General features: G+C 36.0%; 2 protein-coding genes across 2 annotated transcripts in view; both read left to right on the top strand.

The window, feature by feature from the left end:
• The first annotated feature begins 678 nt into the window (after window positions 1-678).
• LOC306902866 (complement factor H-related protein 1-like) lies at window positions 679-5,256 on the top strand. Its single transcript, XM_079471747.1, has 7 exons — window positions 679-726; window positions 1,179-1,254; window positions 1,388-1,585; window positions 4,299-4,475; window positions 4,559-4,747; window positions 4,923-4,966; window positions 5,079-5,256. Exons 2-6 carry the CDS (start codon window positions 1,185-1,187, stop codon window positions 4,946-4,948), a joined length of 660 nt encoding a protein of 219 aa, XP_079327873.1. The 5' UTR covers window positions 679-726; window positions 1,179-1,184; the 3' UTR covers window positions 4,949-4,966; window positions 5,079-5,256.
• Window positions 5,257-7,843: 2,587 nt separating this feature from the next.
• Window positions 7,844-14,798, top strand: part of LOC306902856 (complement factor H-related protein 1-like) — a 54,988-nt gene continuing 48,033 nt past the window's right edge. Inside the window, exons 1-7 of the mRNA XM_079471732.1 lie at window positions 7,844-7,906; window positions 8,359-8,434; window positions 8,568-8,765; window positions 8,943-9,110; window positions 9,251-9,430; window positions 9,605-9,781; window positions 10,036-10,224. Of these exons, the coding sequence (XP_079327858.1) occupies window positions 8,365-8,434; window positions 8,568-8,765; window positions 8,943-9,110; window positions 9,251-9,430; window positions 9,605-9,781; window positions 10,036-10,224 (982 nt within the window). The 5' untranslated portion in view covers window positions 7,844-7,906; window positions 8,359-8,364. The remainder of the gene's footprint in view (window positions 7,907-8,358; window positions 8,435-8,567; window positions 8,766-8,942; window positions 9,111-9,250; window positions 9,431-9,604; window positions 9,782-10,035; window positions 10,225-14,798) is intronic.

Here is a 14,798-nt window from a genome sequence, read left to right as displayed (position 1 = left end):
TTCTGAACAAATTCATGTTCTTTGGTGCATCAATGCGTTGTACCCCTGTTAACCACCTGGTGTCATCCCCACATAAACACGATCATTTTAGCTATATATAACACTCATTTACTCTCATCCAGCACTACACATAACAAGTGGTCAGGAAGAAACAGGTTCTACCAACAAATATTAAAATGCATTTAGAGAGAATGCTGTTCTGGAGAAAATTATTGGAGCAAACAAGTGCACTTGAAGTCAATGTTTTTTTGTGCTTAGTTTCAGCGTTATATTTTCTGTTTGATATATTGTAAAGGTTAATAAGAGGAAATAAATAACACGACTTTATTTGATTTAGAATCTGGTTGTTTCTTGTTGTCTCTATTTCACACTGAAACTGAAGAGAAACAAACACAAAAGAAAGTATTTAGCAAAGATACAGGTATCCTACAAATGTTTTTCAAGGTTAAGGTTGCATGACTTTATTATTCACTTCTGTGTATACAGTTCAACTTCCATGTCAATGTAGACGGGATTTAGCTCTTCTTCAGCTTCTGTTCTCTGGCATTTTTTAGCAGGTTTTACTTTACAATAAAGACTTGTTTAAAAAAACACTGTGTATTTGGATTTGTTTAGATTGTGCAATGTTTGTCAGCACACAACCCTGAGCAGAAAATCATTAAACTTTTTACCAGTCAACTGTCAATCTTTGCTAGGAGACTACATTACTTCATTCCATTAAAACAGGTAAACTGCTATAAAGATTTTCTACATTTACACAATATATTACAGGCATCATGTTTTATACTATATTTACTGACTACTGTATTTACACATTTGAATAAAGGTTAATATTTAAATTCATATTGAAATAAACTAATATTAAACATTCTTTAATATTTGAATAGCTTATATTTGATAATAAATTGTACTTTCGGTCATGTTAGCGCCAACATTGTTTTATTCTCTGTTTATCCAGCTATAGACTTTCTTGCAACAAACATCAACGGCTCACATGATAAAACACATTTAATGTCTAATTTATGCAGGAACTGTTGGCACAGTTTATTTGTACTATTTTATTTTACTATCATTATTTAAAAAACATCATTCCTCGTGTTTTATACTTTCTTCAAACATGTAAATCTTCTGTGTAAAAAGTATTAATCCAAGGACTGCTTATGATGTTCTGCTTACAGTTTAACATGAAATCCTGCAAGATATTTCTCTTTATTCTTCTTTTGAAATGGAAGGAAATCACAACAAACACTGAAGGTAGGGCTGTTTGTGTTCTGTGCCAAAATCATACCAAACTGTGGCCTCGGAGTAAACTGAGTATTGAAAATGCCTGTTTTTCTCCAAAGGAGACCTTTTATATTCTTGTACATTCTTATATCATTTCTTGTAGAAGTCACCTGTCAGGAGCAAGATCTCAATAAAGTTCACATTTTAATGGGACATCCAGGAGTCAATCCACCTTATAAATCTGGACATGTCTTGGTTTTCAAATGTACTGATGATAACATGAAGATGAACGGCCAACGAGCAATTGCATGCCAGTCAGATGGAAACTGGGATAATCCATATCCACAATGTGAAGGAAAAGGTATATTGAACTTTCAAATGCTTAACACTATGTTTTTATGTGACCTTTTCTGATTGGTAGTTTTGTTTCCCGTCTTAATACAATACAATAAACAAAATGTTCCTATTGTACAAAACTTGGTTTCACTGGGTTCAAGCACTCTGGGTTTTATCTTGTTTTTTCCCCGTTTATTGGCAGTTTTTTGTTCAAAGCCTCTTCTGACTGTAAACAATTCCAAACTTATTGATGAAACCCAATATTCACATGGAGACACAGTACGCTATGAGTGTGATGATGGCTATGAATCTATAGGAGAGACCATCGCCAAATGTGACGTGCACACTTGGATTTACCCAGAATGCATTAGTCAGTCAAGTTCTATAAATCCTGTAATTTGAATATAATATATGCACATTACATGTAGATACATGTCTACATATACATGCCATATTATCCAGTATATGCAGGCATTGTTATTTATTTAATACAGGAATATTTTATTTCAGAAAAAGCTCAGTGTGCCAAACTGTCAGAGAACTTGCGGTTTGTGACTCTGTTATATAAGAAAAATCTATACAACAACTTTGATCTTTGACATACAGGTGCAATAAACCATATGACAAAATACCAGGAGGAACTTTGATGTGTAAAAATGAAAAATGGTTTGGAACGATTGACTGCGCAAGTGAGTCACATTTACAAATGATTTATAACAATAAGTCTGAAATCTCATTTAACATTTCAATTAAAAGCAAAATATTAAAATGTAGCTATTCAAAAGTTAAGTTCATCAATATTTTATTGATGAACTGTAGAAAACTGTTCAAACCAGACATACATGCGTTTGTGATTTGTTCAGGCAACATTTGTCCTCCACCACCTTCAATTGAAGATGGAGATTATAACATTGAGAGTGAGATTGATGAAATCATCTCAAAGGTATCATACTCTTGCCAATCTTACTATGTGCCGGACAAAACACAGAGATTTTACATGTGTCGGCATGGGAAAGACAACGCGATCATGCCGATATGCAGTATTTAACATTAGAAAGGTTAGACCCCATCTCACTGAACATACGGCACAACTCCTTGTCCAGGCCCTGATCATCTCAAGGTTGGACTACTGCAATGTTCTCCTTGCTGGTCTTCCTGCAAAGGCTATCAAACCACTTCAGCTGGTTCAAAACGCAGCAGCACGGCTCATCTTCCAACAGCCCAAAACGGCTCATGTGACACCCCTTTTCATCTCTCTCCACTGGCTACCGGTTGAAGGCCGGATTAGATTCAAGTCACTGATGTTTGCCTACAGGACAATCACTGGATCTGCACCGGCATACTTTCACACCCTACTACACTCCTACACCCCATCAAGAACCCTATGTTCAGCAAACGAGCAGCGCCTTGTAATACCTTCTCATAAGGGCAGTAAATCCCTTTCCCGCTCATTCTCCTTCACAACTCCTTCCTGGTGGAACATTCTTCCCAATGCGGTCCGGTCAACCACATCTCTCACAAACTTCAAAAAACTACTTAAAACACCTCTTCTGTGAATACTTGACAGAAATATGAAAAAAAAACATGAACAAAAACGTACACTAACCCTCTCTCTACTCTCGACAGGAAGTGGTCTAGCTTTTGTTGAAACTAGTAACTTTGTATTAGCACCTATTGTACTATTGCTCTTTGTATGACATATGGCTTATTGCTCCCCGAACTCTTTGTAAGCAGCTTCGGATAAAAGCGTCTGAGAAATGACTAAATATAAATAGCCAAAAGCCCCGCCCCTTTTGGCGGGTGCCATCGCCATTGGTCTGTGCAGCTTCACTGCCATTGGTTTAAAGTTTTACTTTTCTCACACCAATGGCCGTACAGTTTTCACTGCGCTATTGAAAAGCTTCAGTCATCAGAAAATAAGGAGTTTTCCCCATAGCGTCCTGCTACGCAGTACGAGTGAAGTATCGATAGGGAACTAGCGTCTTGCAAATAGCTTTGTAGTTCGGTTCGTACTTTGTCAAGACACTTACATACCGCCATTTCAACTCCTCTGTTAACCTTGACAGCTGTATGTATGGACTTCATAGGATTCATATGCGAGAAATACTGCTCACACGGATATGATGAGCGAAGATCAGCACACCAATACTAACGCGTTGCAGTTTGCTTCAATCTGATCAACGGATACTTTGCTGCATGGTTTGTCTTAAAACGTTTTACTTGTGAATATAGCGAGGCAACAAGTTCTTTATCATGCGCCACAGAGAGCCGTAACTTCCATAAAAGCATGACGCTCGCTCTTCTAAAGTCCTCGCACTCTGGGTATCTTGAAACTGGCCTGCGGGCGCGAGAGGTTCCCATAGATGCGTTTTTTGACGTTGAATAGTTTCGTGACACTTGCGCATAGCACTGCATGTATTCATAAGTATGTACAATGTTTTTAACAATCAAATGATGGTGAAGGGTGAGACACCTGGCGAGTCAGGGGGTTTTTAAAACAGCCACGTGGTTCCCGCCCACAGACCTAACCCAACCACCACAACCACCTCTTAACCCCCCATCACCCAATCGTGGGTCTCCAAGATTTCGGTTTGAAACTTGTATCACTGTTTACTTTATCATATATATATATATATTCTGCAAACAAATCATCCTAAAGGCAAATGAAACAAGATTGTATTTACCATGAACTGTAGTATACTGCTTAATCTTTGTCTTTGATACTGTGATTTCATTAGGTATCATTTGTCCTCCACCACCTTTAATAAAAGATGGAGATTATATCATTGAGGATAAGAACGACGAGGTCATCACAAAGGTATCATACTCTTGCCAATCTTACTATGTGCTGAAAATACAGAAAAAACATTACAGCTGTAGGGATGGGATATGGGACACCCCTCCAGAATGTCTGAGTAAGTCATCTAATACCATATTATTGTCAATCCTGTTATGAAGTTTATTCTGATGTCTTTAAATCAGTTTGTCTCTCTCATAGAGCCTTGCAAACTAACACCTGAGATTTATATGGAGTACAACCTACAACCTGTCCAAGATAACTACATAAGGCACAGTGATGAAGAGATTCAACTTTATTGTAAAGAGGGATGGAATGCTGGAGGTTTCCAGAGATCAGATTATGTGATGGGGACATGCTCTGATGGGAAGATAACTATTAAAAAGAAATGTGAGTACGTGTTAGTCTGTTTTCACTTCACACATTAATGACAGTGCTGTAGTCACACTGGACATCTGAATGTGTTTCATCAAAGATCAATTCTGCATTTTATTTAAGTGATGTTTTACCATAATAAATGTACCCACAGTACCCACAATAATAGTGTTTTTATCCTTTTCTTAAGGTGATACAGAAAATATATTTGGATAGACTTGGGTTAACACTGAGGTAATGCAACAATGCAAATTTACAATGAATTTAAGAGAAATGTAGAAGTGAAACATTTATACCAACCAACCTGTAATGATGTATTTTCTGTTTCATTATATTTTGTATTTAGACCTGAAGATTTCTGATGCAACCAAAGCATGAAGATGGACAGACACATGAGACAGAGACACAGAGACAAGAACACATGAATGCATTTATGTTGCTGCAATCTATATGCTCACCATAAAGTTTCATGGTTTCAAATAATCTTTATAAAATTCTCACTTTGGAATAAAGATTCACATTCAATCTGTTGCAGTGAGTTTGGTTTATCATTCAGTAACATTCTCCTTTTTTATTAACACACAAATACTAACTATATTGAAAACTTTAATAATACTATCATTATTTTATTATAATGTTTATTTGCCTGTACGTTTCTTTAAACAACATGATTCTGTTACTTGCCGAGCAAAAGCTCAATGACTGTGGAGGCCTCGTGTTGAGAAACTCTCTGAGACGTTTGAATCAGATAAATGAATTCTATAATCTGACAAAAGTTTTAATATATACACCAATATCATGCAATCCTTCATTTGAACCTTCTCAGATTGATGGAGCTTTTTTTCTGGATGGAGGAAAAAAGGTTTATGTCGTATCAGAGATCTATCTATAGAGCCACTACGGTTCCCAATCTTTTCAGTTCAAGTACCACCTTTAATAAAACAGTTATTCCAAGTACCAATGACCGCCATAGAAAAAATCACATGAATAAACATTAAAATGAATAGTAGATCTGTGAATCTGTATCTTTACACCTAAATTCTAATGTGTTATCAACAATACAAACACTTTCTCATTTTCTCACACTGTCTTCAAACTAACTACATTTTCCATGTTTTTTCACCAAAACTCACAGTCGAATCTTCACAGAGGTGTTATGCAATGGGGATCATGCCATTTGGGTTATATGTTCAGTGGCCTAGAAGACGGGCACACACTACACCGTCAAAAATATCATTTACGGTGTAAAGAAATGGGATATTTTTAGAGTTTGCTACCGGAACCCCTGACGCATATGAGCGTGAGGTCCGGCTATGACCCAGCGCAGGATCGCATCTCTCCGTGTCTTCTGTGCTGGGAGACTGGTAAAGAGAAACAGCTTGTTCCACACGTGATTCGTGAATGTGTACACCGTTTTACAAACTTTTGTCACTCTCTGAATGTTTGGGCATTTTAATGTGAATTAACACGTTGTCTGTAAATGCTCGTTCTAAGACTGAACTTTATGCTGCATGATACAAAAAATTATAATAAAGTCATATATCCAAAATCACTGCATATAGTAAGCAATATGACATTTTCAGAACTTGTCATTCTTGTCAGGAGGACGGAGAAAGAGTGTGCAGGGAAAAAAAGGAGAAAGGGCCTTTATGACGGTTTAAATGTTAAGATGCTTTATTTCATTCCTCCTTTACATGCGGAAAATAAAGTAACTTTATAGGTAGTTCATTGGTAATGAAGGTGATGTACTCCCGTATGTAAAAAATATTCATTATTATCAAGTAGTTTTAAGGTTTTGTGGTCTAGTATTGTATGGCACAGCATTGTTACGGGACATTCAAGGAATGTGTCCATTCATTTGACTATTTGTGGCTTGTGTTTTGAATATTTTTCTCTGCATTTCAGACATTTTACCTATACACATGTATTATTTTTTATTATAAAGGTATATTCTGTTCTGAACAAATTCTGTAAATTCATGTTTTTTGGTGCATCAATGTTTTTTTGTGCTTAGTTTCAGGGTTATATTTTCAGTTTGATATATTGTAAAGGTTAATAAGAGGAAATAAATAACACAAGTTTATTTGATTTAGAATCTGGTTGTTTCTTGTTGTCTCTATTTCACCCTGAAACTGAAGAGAAACAAACACAAAAGAAAGTATTTAGCAAAGATACAGGCATGGGCGTAGCTAGCCCCTTTTTAGGAGTGCTTCAGCACCCCTAAAACTTGCAGTAAGAAATGTTATTCTAAAAAAAAATCGTCTTTTACAAGGATAAATAATGTGCAAAACACACTCCGTAGTTTTTTGTTTAAAATGTATGTGTTAAGGATGAAAATGAAACATCCCCGCTTAGCAAATGGTGTCATCCTCTTGTCTTCTTCTACTTCTCCTCTGTACCTGCACCGCTCAGCGCGACCGTCATCCAGCGCAAAACACACGCGGAGTGAGAATCCTTTGTTTAGTGTTGTGAATCAACTAAGTTGCTCCAAAGCTGTCTCACACTTCTTTCCTTTTACATAGAGTTGTTCCGATTGCGAAACCATATTGGTGAGTACTGGAGTCAGTATCCTGAATCACCTTGGTACACCTATAACAAGTGTTTATTTTCGGACTATTTTAGGTGTGGAGTAGCACAGGACATGGGTGACTCGTCCATAGTCATAAACGGAGAGAAGTTGCGCCGGTTAATATGTTCTTCCGCAAGACGCATTCAGTTCTGTTCAGATTATTCACTTCTTTAGATTAGATTCAACTTTAATGTCATTACACATATACAAGTACGGTGTAACGAAATGTAGTTTAGGTCTAACCAGAAGTGCAGTTAGCAAGTGCAGGATATACAGTTAGAATAAATACAGAATACAATATTGATAAAATATTATACAGTGGGCATGGATTATGAAAATATTTTACAGTAAGAATGTGTATACAGTTCAACTTCCATGTCAATGTAGACGGGATTTAGCTCTTCTTCAGCTTCTGTTCTCTGGCATATTTTAGCAGGTTTTACTTTACAATAAAGACTTATTTAAAAAAACACTGTGTATTTGGATTTGTTTAGATTGTGCAATGTTTGTCAGCACACAACCCTGAGCAGAAAATCATTCAACTTTTTACCAGTCAACTGTCAATCTTTGCTAGGAGACTACATTACTTCATTCCATTAAAACAGGTAAACTGCTATAAAGATTTTCTACATTTACACAATATATTACAGTCATCATGTTTTATACTATATTTACTGACTACTGTATTTACACATTTGGATAAAGGTTAATGTTTAAATTCATATTGAAATAAACTAATATTAAACATTCTTTAATATTTGAATAGCTTATATTTGATAATAAATTGTACTTTCGGTCATGTTAGCGCCAACATTGTTTTATTCTCCATTTATCCACCTATAGACTTTCTTGCAACAAACACCAACGGCTCACATGTTAAAACACATTTAATGTCTAATTTATGCAGGAACTGTTGGCACAGTTTATTTGTACTATTTTATTTTACTATCATTATTTAAAAAACATCATTCCTCGTGTTTTATACATTCTTCAAACATGTAAATCTTCTGTGTAAAAAGTATTAATCCAAGGACTGCTTATGATGTTCTGCTTACAGCTTAACATGAAATCCTGCAAGATGTTTCTCTTTATTCTTCTTTTGACATGGAAGGAAATCACAACAAACACTGAAGGTAGGGCTGTTTGTGTTCTGTGCCTAAATCATACCAAACTGTGGCCTCGGAGTAAACTGAGTATTGAAAATGCCTGTTTTTCTCCAAAGGAGACCTTTTATATTCTTGTACATACTTATATCATTTCTTGTAGAAGTCACCTGTCATGAGCAAGATCTCAATAAAGTTCACATTTTAATGGGACATCCAGGAGTCAATCCACCTTATAAATCTGGACATGTCTTGGTTTTCAAATGTACTCATGATAACATGAAGATGAACGGCCAACGAGCAATTGCATGCCAGTCAGATGGAAACTGGGATAATCCATATCCACAATGTGAAGGAAAAGGTTTATTGAACTTTCAAATGCTTAACACTATGTTTTTATGTGAACTTTTCTGATTGGTAGTTTTGTTTCCCGTCTTAATACAATACAATTAACAAAATGTTCCTATTGTACAAAACTTGGTTTCACTGGGTTCAAGCACTCTGGGTTTTATCTTGTTTTTTCCCCGTTTATTGGCAGTTTTTTGTTCAAAGCCTCTTCTGACTGTAAACAAATCCAAACTTATTGATGAAACCCAATATTCACATGGAGACACAGTACGCTATGAGTGTGAGGATGGCTATGAATCTATGGGAGAGACCATCGCCAAATGTGACGTGCACACTTGGATTTACCCAGAATGCATTAGTGAGTCAAGTTCTATAAATCCTGTAATTTGAATATAATATATGCACATTACATGTAGATACATGTCTACATATACATGCCATATTATCCAGTATATGCAGGCATTGTTATTTATTTAATACATGAATATTTTATTTCAGAAAAAGCTCAGTGTGCCAAACTGTCAGAGAACTTGCAGTTTGTGACTCTGTTAGATGAGAAAAATCTATACAACAACTTTGATACTTTGACATACAGGTGCAATAAACCATATGACAAAATACCAGGAGGAACTTTGATGTGTAAAAATGAAAAATGGTTTGGAACGATTGACTGCGCAAGTGAGTCACATTTACAAAAGATTTATAACAATAAGTCGGAAAACTCATTTAACATTTCAATTAAAAGCAAAATATTGAAATGTAGCTATTAAAAAGGTAAGTTCATCAGTATTTTATTGATGAACTGTAGAAAACTGTTCAAACCAGACATACATGCGTTTGTGATTTGTTCAGGCAGCATTTGTCCTCCACCACCTTTAATTGATGATGGAGATTATAACATTGAGAGTAAGACTGATGAAATCATCACAAAGGTATCATACTCTTGCCGATCTTACTATGTGCCGGACAAACCACAGAGATTTTACATGTGTCGGGATGGGAAATGGGAGACGCCTCCAAAATGTCTGAGTAAGTCATCCATTACCAAAGTAGTCGAATTCCATTACACTCCTAAACACATACAGTACTTCTGGACAGATTACACGAGCCATGCAAAATAATAATGCAAATGAACAAACAAGTAAAGATGATATGAAAGTATACACGTCCATCTTATAGACATCTAGCAAACACTCACAAAAGTGTTTGTTTGTTTGTTCATTTAAGTTTTTAACAGAAATCGCTCACAGCACCTTTCATCCGTTCTATTTTGTCTCTCGCAGAGCCTTGCGAATTTACACCTGAGATTTATATGGAGTACAATATAAAACCTCGGCGAGATAAATATGTAACACACAGTAGAGAAAGCTTTACATATGATTGTAAGTATGGATGGATGGTTGGAGGTTCGAGAGGAAAATACACAGTTAAGGTGTCGTGCTCTGATGGGAAGATGACAATTGATAATAAATGTGAGTACATGTTAGTCTCTTTATATTTATCACAGTGTTGGTTTAGTCACGGTGCACAGCTGAATGTGTTATAAATGTTATGTTATCTTATGCATGTCCTGTAAGAGGAAGGTTTGAAAAAGCGACAGATCATTCAGAGACCATTAAACTCTTCTCCTCACATGAGTTTCCATCAGGAGAAGAAGCAGTTAACTCATGTGATCACATGTCATTTTATTATACTGTATATAGCCACAATCTTTTTTCTTTTCTTTAGGTGACCAAAGATTTTAGACAAAATAAACTGAAGCACACTGAGGTAATGCATGAAAGTTCACAATGAATCTGAGAGAACGTTGTTGAATATTGTTCTTTTATTTTATGCCCAGAAAAAGACAATTAGAAAAAAACATGACATCATTATCAAAGTTTTTTTAAATAGAGATTTCATTAATCACATTTTATAAAGAATAATTAATAATTTCCTTAACATTTGGATGATTATATAATTCTTTTGAGATATTAATGTGCATGAGCTTTCCCTAAGCGTTTTTATAAAATGTTTATGTCTACCAACACCTATAAATGTATTCACAGTTTCATAATCTTCTGTGTTTAGATTTCTGATGTAACCAAAGCATGAAGATGGATAGACAGCGGCAAGAGCACACAAACACATTTATATGCACTGTTGCTTCAATCTACATGCTTATAATATAATTTTAGGATTTCAAGAAATCTTCCTTATAAGCTATTACAGTGAATTTGCTCTCTTCTTCTTGATCATTCAGCTACTTTGCTTCATTTATGTACACAGCTTTAAAGTTAAAAGACTAATTTTAATTGTTGCCTTATCATTTTAAGTGTGAAAATAACCCACATATGATCAGATACTGTATGAGATCTTTGACTAAAACATGATTTAAATACAGTGTTGTAAGCTATGACTGTGTGTGATGGAGATGTTTTTATCGGGTCAGGTGGAAACATTTTGTCATAAGATCACAAACAAGTGACATCACAATCTGTTCTGAATGCAATGAACGTGTTAGGATGAATCCCAACAAAACAAGGGAACTTTGGTGTGTTGTATAACGAAACTGTTCTTGGCCACCACTGTCCCACATAGGAGAAAAGACAATGGTACACAAAATGCACCATAACGGTCTCCTTTTCCTAAATTCTTCAAAATATCAAAAGATTGTGGTTAACAGAACAAGTACATTTTCCACACAATGGTAGTCAATGGTGCCCCAGAACGGTTTGGTCACCTTGTCGACAACGGTTTAAAAAGAATAGACCCACTTTAATCTCGGCCATTTCCAGCATTGATGGTAACAAGTGTTTAGGGTCACAAAAAGGGAGAACGCTGTTCTGGAGAGCATTATTGGACCAAATAAATGCTCTATAAGTGAATGTTTTTTATATTAGTAGATTAGGCACAACATGATTCTATACCTATAAAAAAATGTCAACATTTAAGTTAAATCAGATTTGGCCCTCACAAGAACAGTACAGCCAAACCACATACACACCTGCTGCATCTTCAGTCCTAAACTTGTGGTACTGGTATATGATTTTATATTATTCCACATACAAAATAAAGTTTGACATTAAAACAGTGTAGATGTACAAATACTCAGAGTTTGGTATTTACATATAGTCATTTAGCAGATGCTTTCGTCCAAAGTGACTTACAGAAAGTTCAGGGAGCAATAAGCGATATGTCATTCAGGAGCAATAATACAATAGATGCTAATACGAAGTTACTAGTTTCAAAACACTACCTGTTTAGAGAAAGAGTAATTGTTTTTTTCGCAAACATCAGTGACTTGAATCTTCAACCGGTAGCCAGTGGAGAGAGATGAAAAGGGGTGTTTCATGAGCCCCTTTGGGCTGTTGGAAGATGAGGCGTGCTGCTGCGTTTTGAACCAGCTGAAGTGGTTTGATAGCCTTTGCAGGAAGACCAGCAAGGAGAGCATTGCAGTAGTCTAACCTTGAGATAACCAGGGCCTGGACAAGGAGTTGTGCCGCATGTTCAGTGAGATGGGGTCTAACCTTTCTAATCATGAATAAGGCATATCGACATGACCGCGTTGTCTTTGCAATGTGATCATTGAAGGACAGCTGTTCATCAAATATGACTCCGATGTTCCTGGCTGATTCGGAAGGAGTGATTGTGGTATTGCCAAATAGGATGGTGAGATCATGTCGCATCATGGGGTGTGCCGGAAATATGAGTCGTTCGATCTTGGCAGTGTTCAGCTGGAGGTGATTTGTGCTTATTTTTAGGGTTATTCATTTTTACAAGAGGAAATAAATGGCAGGAGTTTATTAGATTTACAATCTGGGGGCGGATTCACAAAACATTCTTACACTGTGTCTACACCTGACGTGACCGGCACGATGTGTTTCAGTGTGGACAAAATGTTAAATTATAATAGAGTCTTTCATCATATTAAAATAGAATAATAACAACAAATTTCCTTAAATTTGGAAGATATGGCATTGTTGTTAAATAAAAACACGGCGATCATATTGTAAATATTTTGAGATTTAAATATGCACTACCTTGTTTGGACAAGTAAACTGCAACAAGTGTTGTTATTTAATGTTTATGCCTACCAAACTGTAATAACGTATTCATAAACTTCTGTATCAAGGCCAGAAGATTTGTGATGTATCCAGAGCGTGAAGATGGACAGATGCACAGCGACAAGAGCACACTAACCCATTTATAACCCCTGTTTCCATAATATCATAAAGTTCATGCTTTGATTCGCTTAAAAGGAATAGGTTATTAATCCAACGATTTCAGCACATTCTTGTTCAGAATAAAGTTTCAAATTAAAACTATATCACTAAGTTAGGTTATTTTTATCGTTTAGCTACTTTCTCCCACCTTGTTACACACAGGAGCTTTACTGACCTAAAACTCGATGACTCAATTTCATTAAAGCCTTTAATAACTTCTTTTAAAATATTTATTTGAAAGTGACACACATTATCAAGCATGACAAAGGCAATTTCTTGGGGATAAAATCACCTCAACACATCGCTATCAGGGCCGGATTATCCAATAGGCATTTTGGGCACCGGCCTGGGAACATGCGCGCTTGGGGCCCAAGAAAGGGGGTAGAAATTTTTGCTATATTCATTCTGTGTGCCTCTCTGTCACACACACAAGTGCGCACACAAAGCAGTGTTTCAATGTAGGCAAGTCTGTCTCTTGATTTAGTAACGTTTACAAGACCTTTAGCAGCTTTTGTTCAGGAGAAGCACGTAGCGAAATAGTTAGAGACGAGACCGTGCGTTCTTGCAAATGGCAGTGAATTACAGTATGGTGGGAAATGTCTTAATATTGTTGTTGCTGGTCCAGAAAAGCATTGTTGTGTTGTAAATCCTATATGATGAAGAATGTGTACTGTACAGGTGTTGATATTGATCTTCAAGTTGTGATCATAATTTGTAATTTGGCAATGTAATCCTGTGCGTATTGGGGGGAGTTTACTAGACACTTGTGGCCAGAGGCACGTGCATTCTTAATCCGGGTCTAATCGCTACATAAACCATACACATCGCTATCGAAAGGAAGAGTATTGAGTATCAATCACATATGGTCACATAGACATACACCAATGGGTCCCGGCTGTCTTCTTCCGAAACAGTTGGACATATGGTACTGAGAGATACTGAAAGACTTTAGAATAGAGACAAAGTCATTCTTGACATTACTGATCAAAATGAATAAGTGCAGTATGAGTCAATTTTTTTGCTCTGTCTTTTCTCGGTGTTTAGCACAAGTTAGTAACACACATGCACTTCCTCGAAACTCAGATTTTGATTTAATGGGGTCTTTAAGCCCACGTGCCCACGTGATGAAATCTTCCTCATGTGATTTACGGCCTCTCTTACACATTTACTTTAATCTGAAAATCAGTGGTTTGAGCATTAAGATTTGCAGACTGAAATTCCTCAATCAGTTTCTTAACCACAGGACAGTACACAGCACTGGAAAATGGAAATATATTCAATAATCGTCAGTCTGACTTTAGGTTTAAATACATTTTGATCATCGGCAGGTAATTAAATGTTTAGTTAAATTGAATATATACTGTATATATACAGTATCTGTTCTTGCAAATGAATTCTTCAATTATTGTTGAATATAGACAAATCAATTATATGACAATGGGTTGCTATATAATGTTAAAGTTATGCAGATACAGACATTTATTATGTTTCTGATGTTTCCAGTGCACGATGATGGGCTTTAGTCTTCATACTCATGTTATAAATAATATTATATTATTCCAAAAATAATGATTGAATTTTGTCAATTATGTTTCAAAACAAACTTGACAAACTAATACACAGAGTTTGGCATTAATCACTCATCAGCTTTGTACTTTATTCTTATTTTCTGTGGCAGTTTTGTTTTAACACTAAGTTTAACTTAGATTTTAAAGGGATAGTTCACCCCAAAACTCAAATTAGCTGTTTATTTACCCACCCCAGGCCATCCGAGATGTAGGTGACATTTTTTCTTGAGTTTAACCACTCAGAAGATTGTTTGGTAAATCCGTAGCCCTCTT

Source organism: Barbatula barbatula (genome assembly GCF_947034865.1).
Source record: "Barbatula barbatula genome assembly, chromosome: 13".
NCBI lineage: Eukaryota > Metazoa > Chordata > Actinopteri > Cypriniformes > Nemacheilidae > Barbatula > Barbatula barbatula.
The sequence above is the reverse complement of the archived record's forward strand: the minus strand, read 5'-3'. Positions and strand labels throughout refer to the sequence as shown.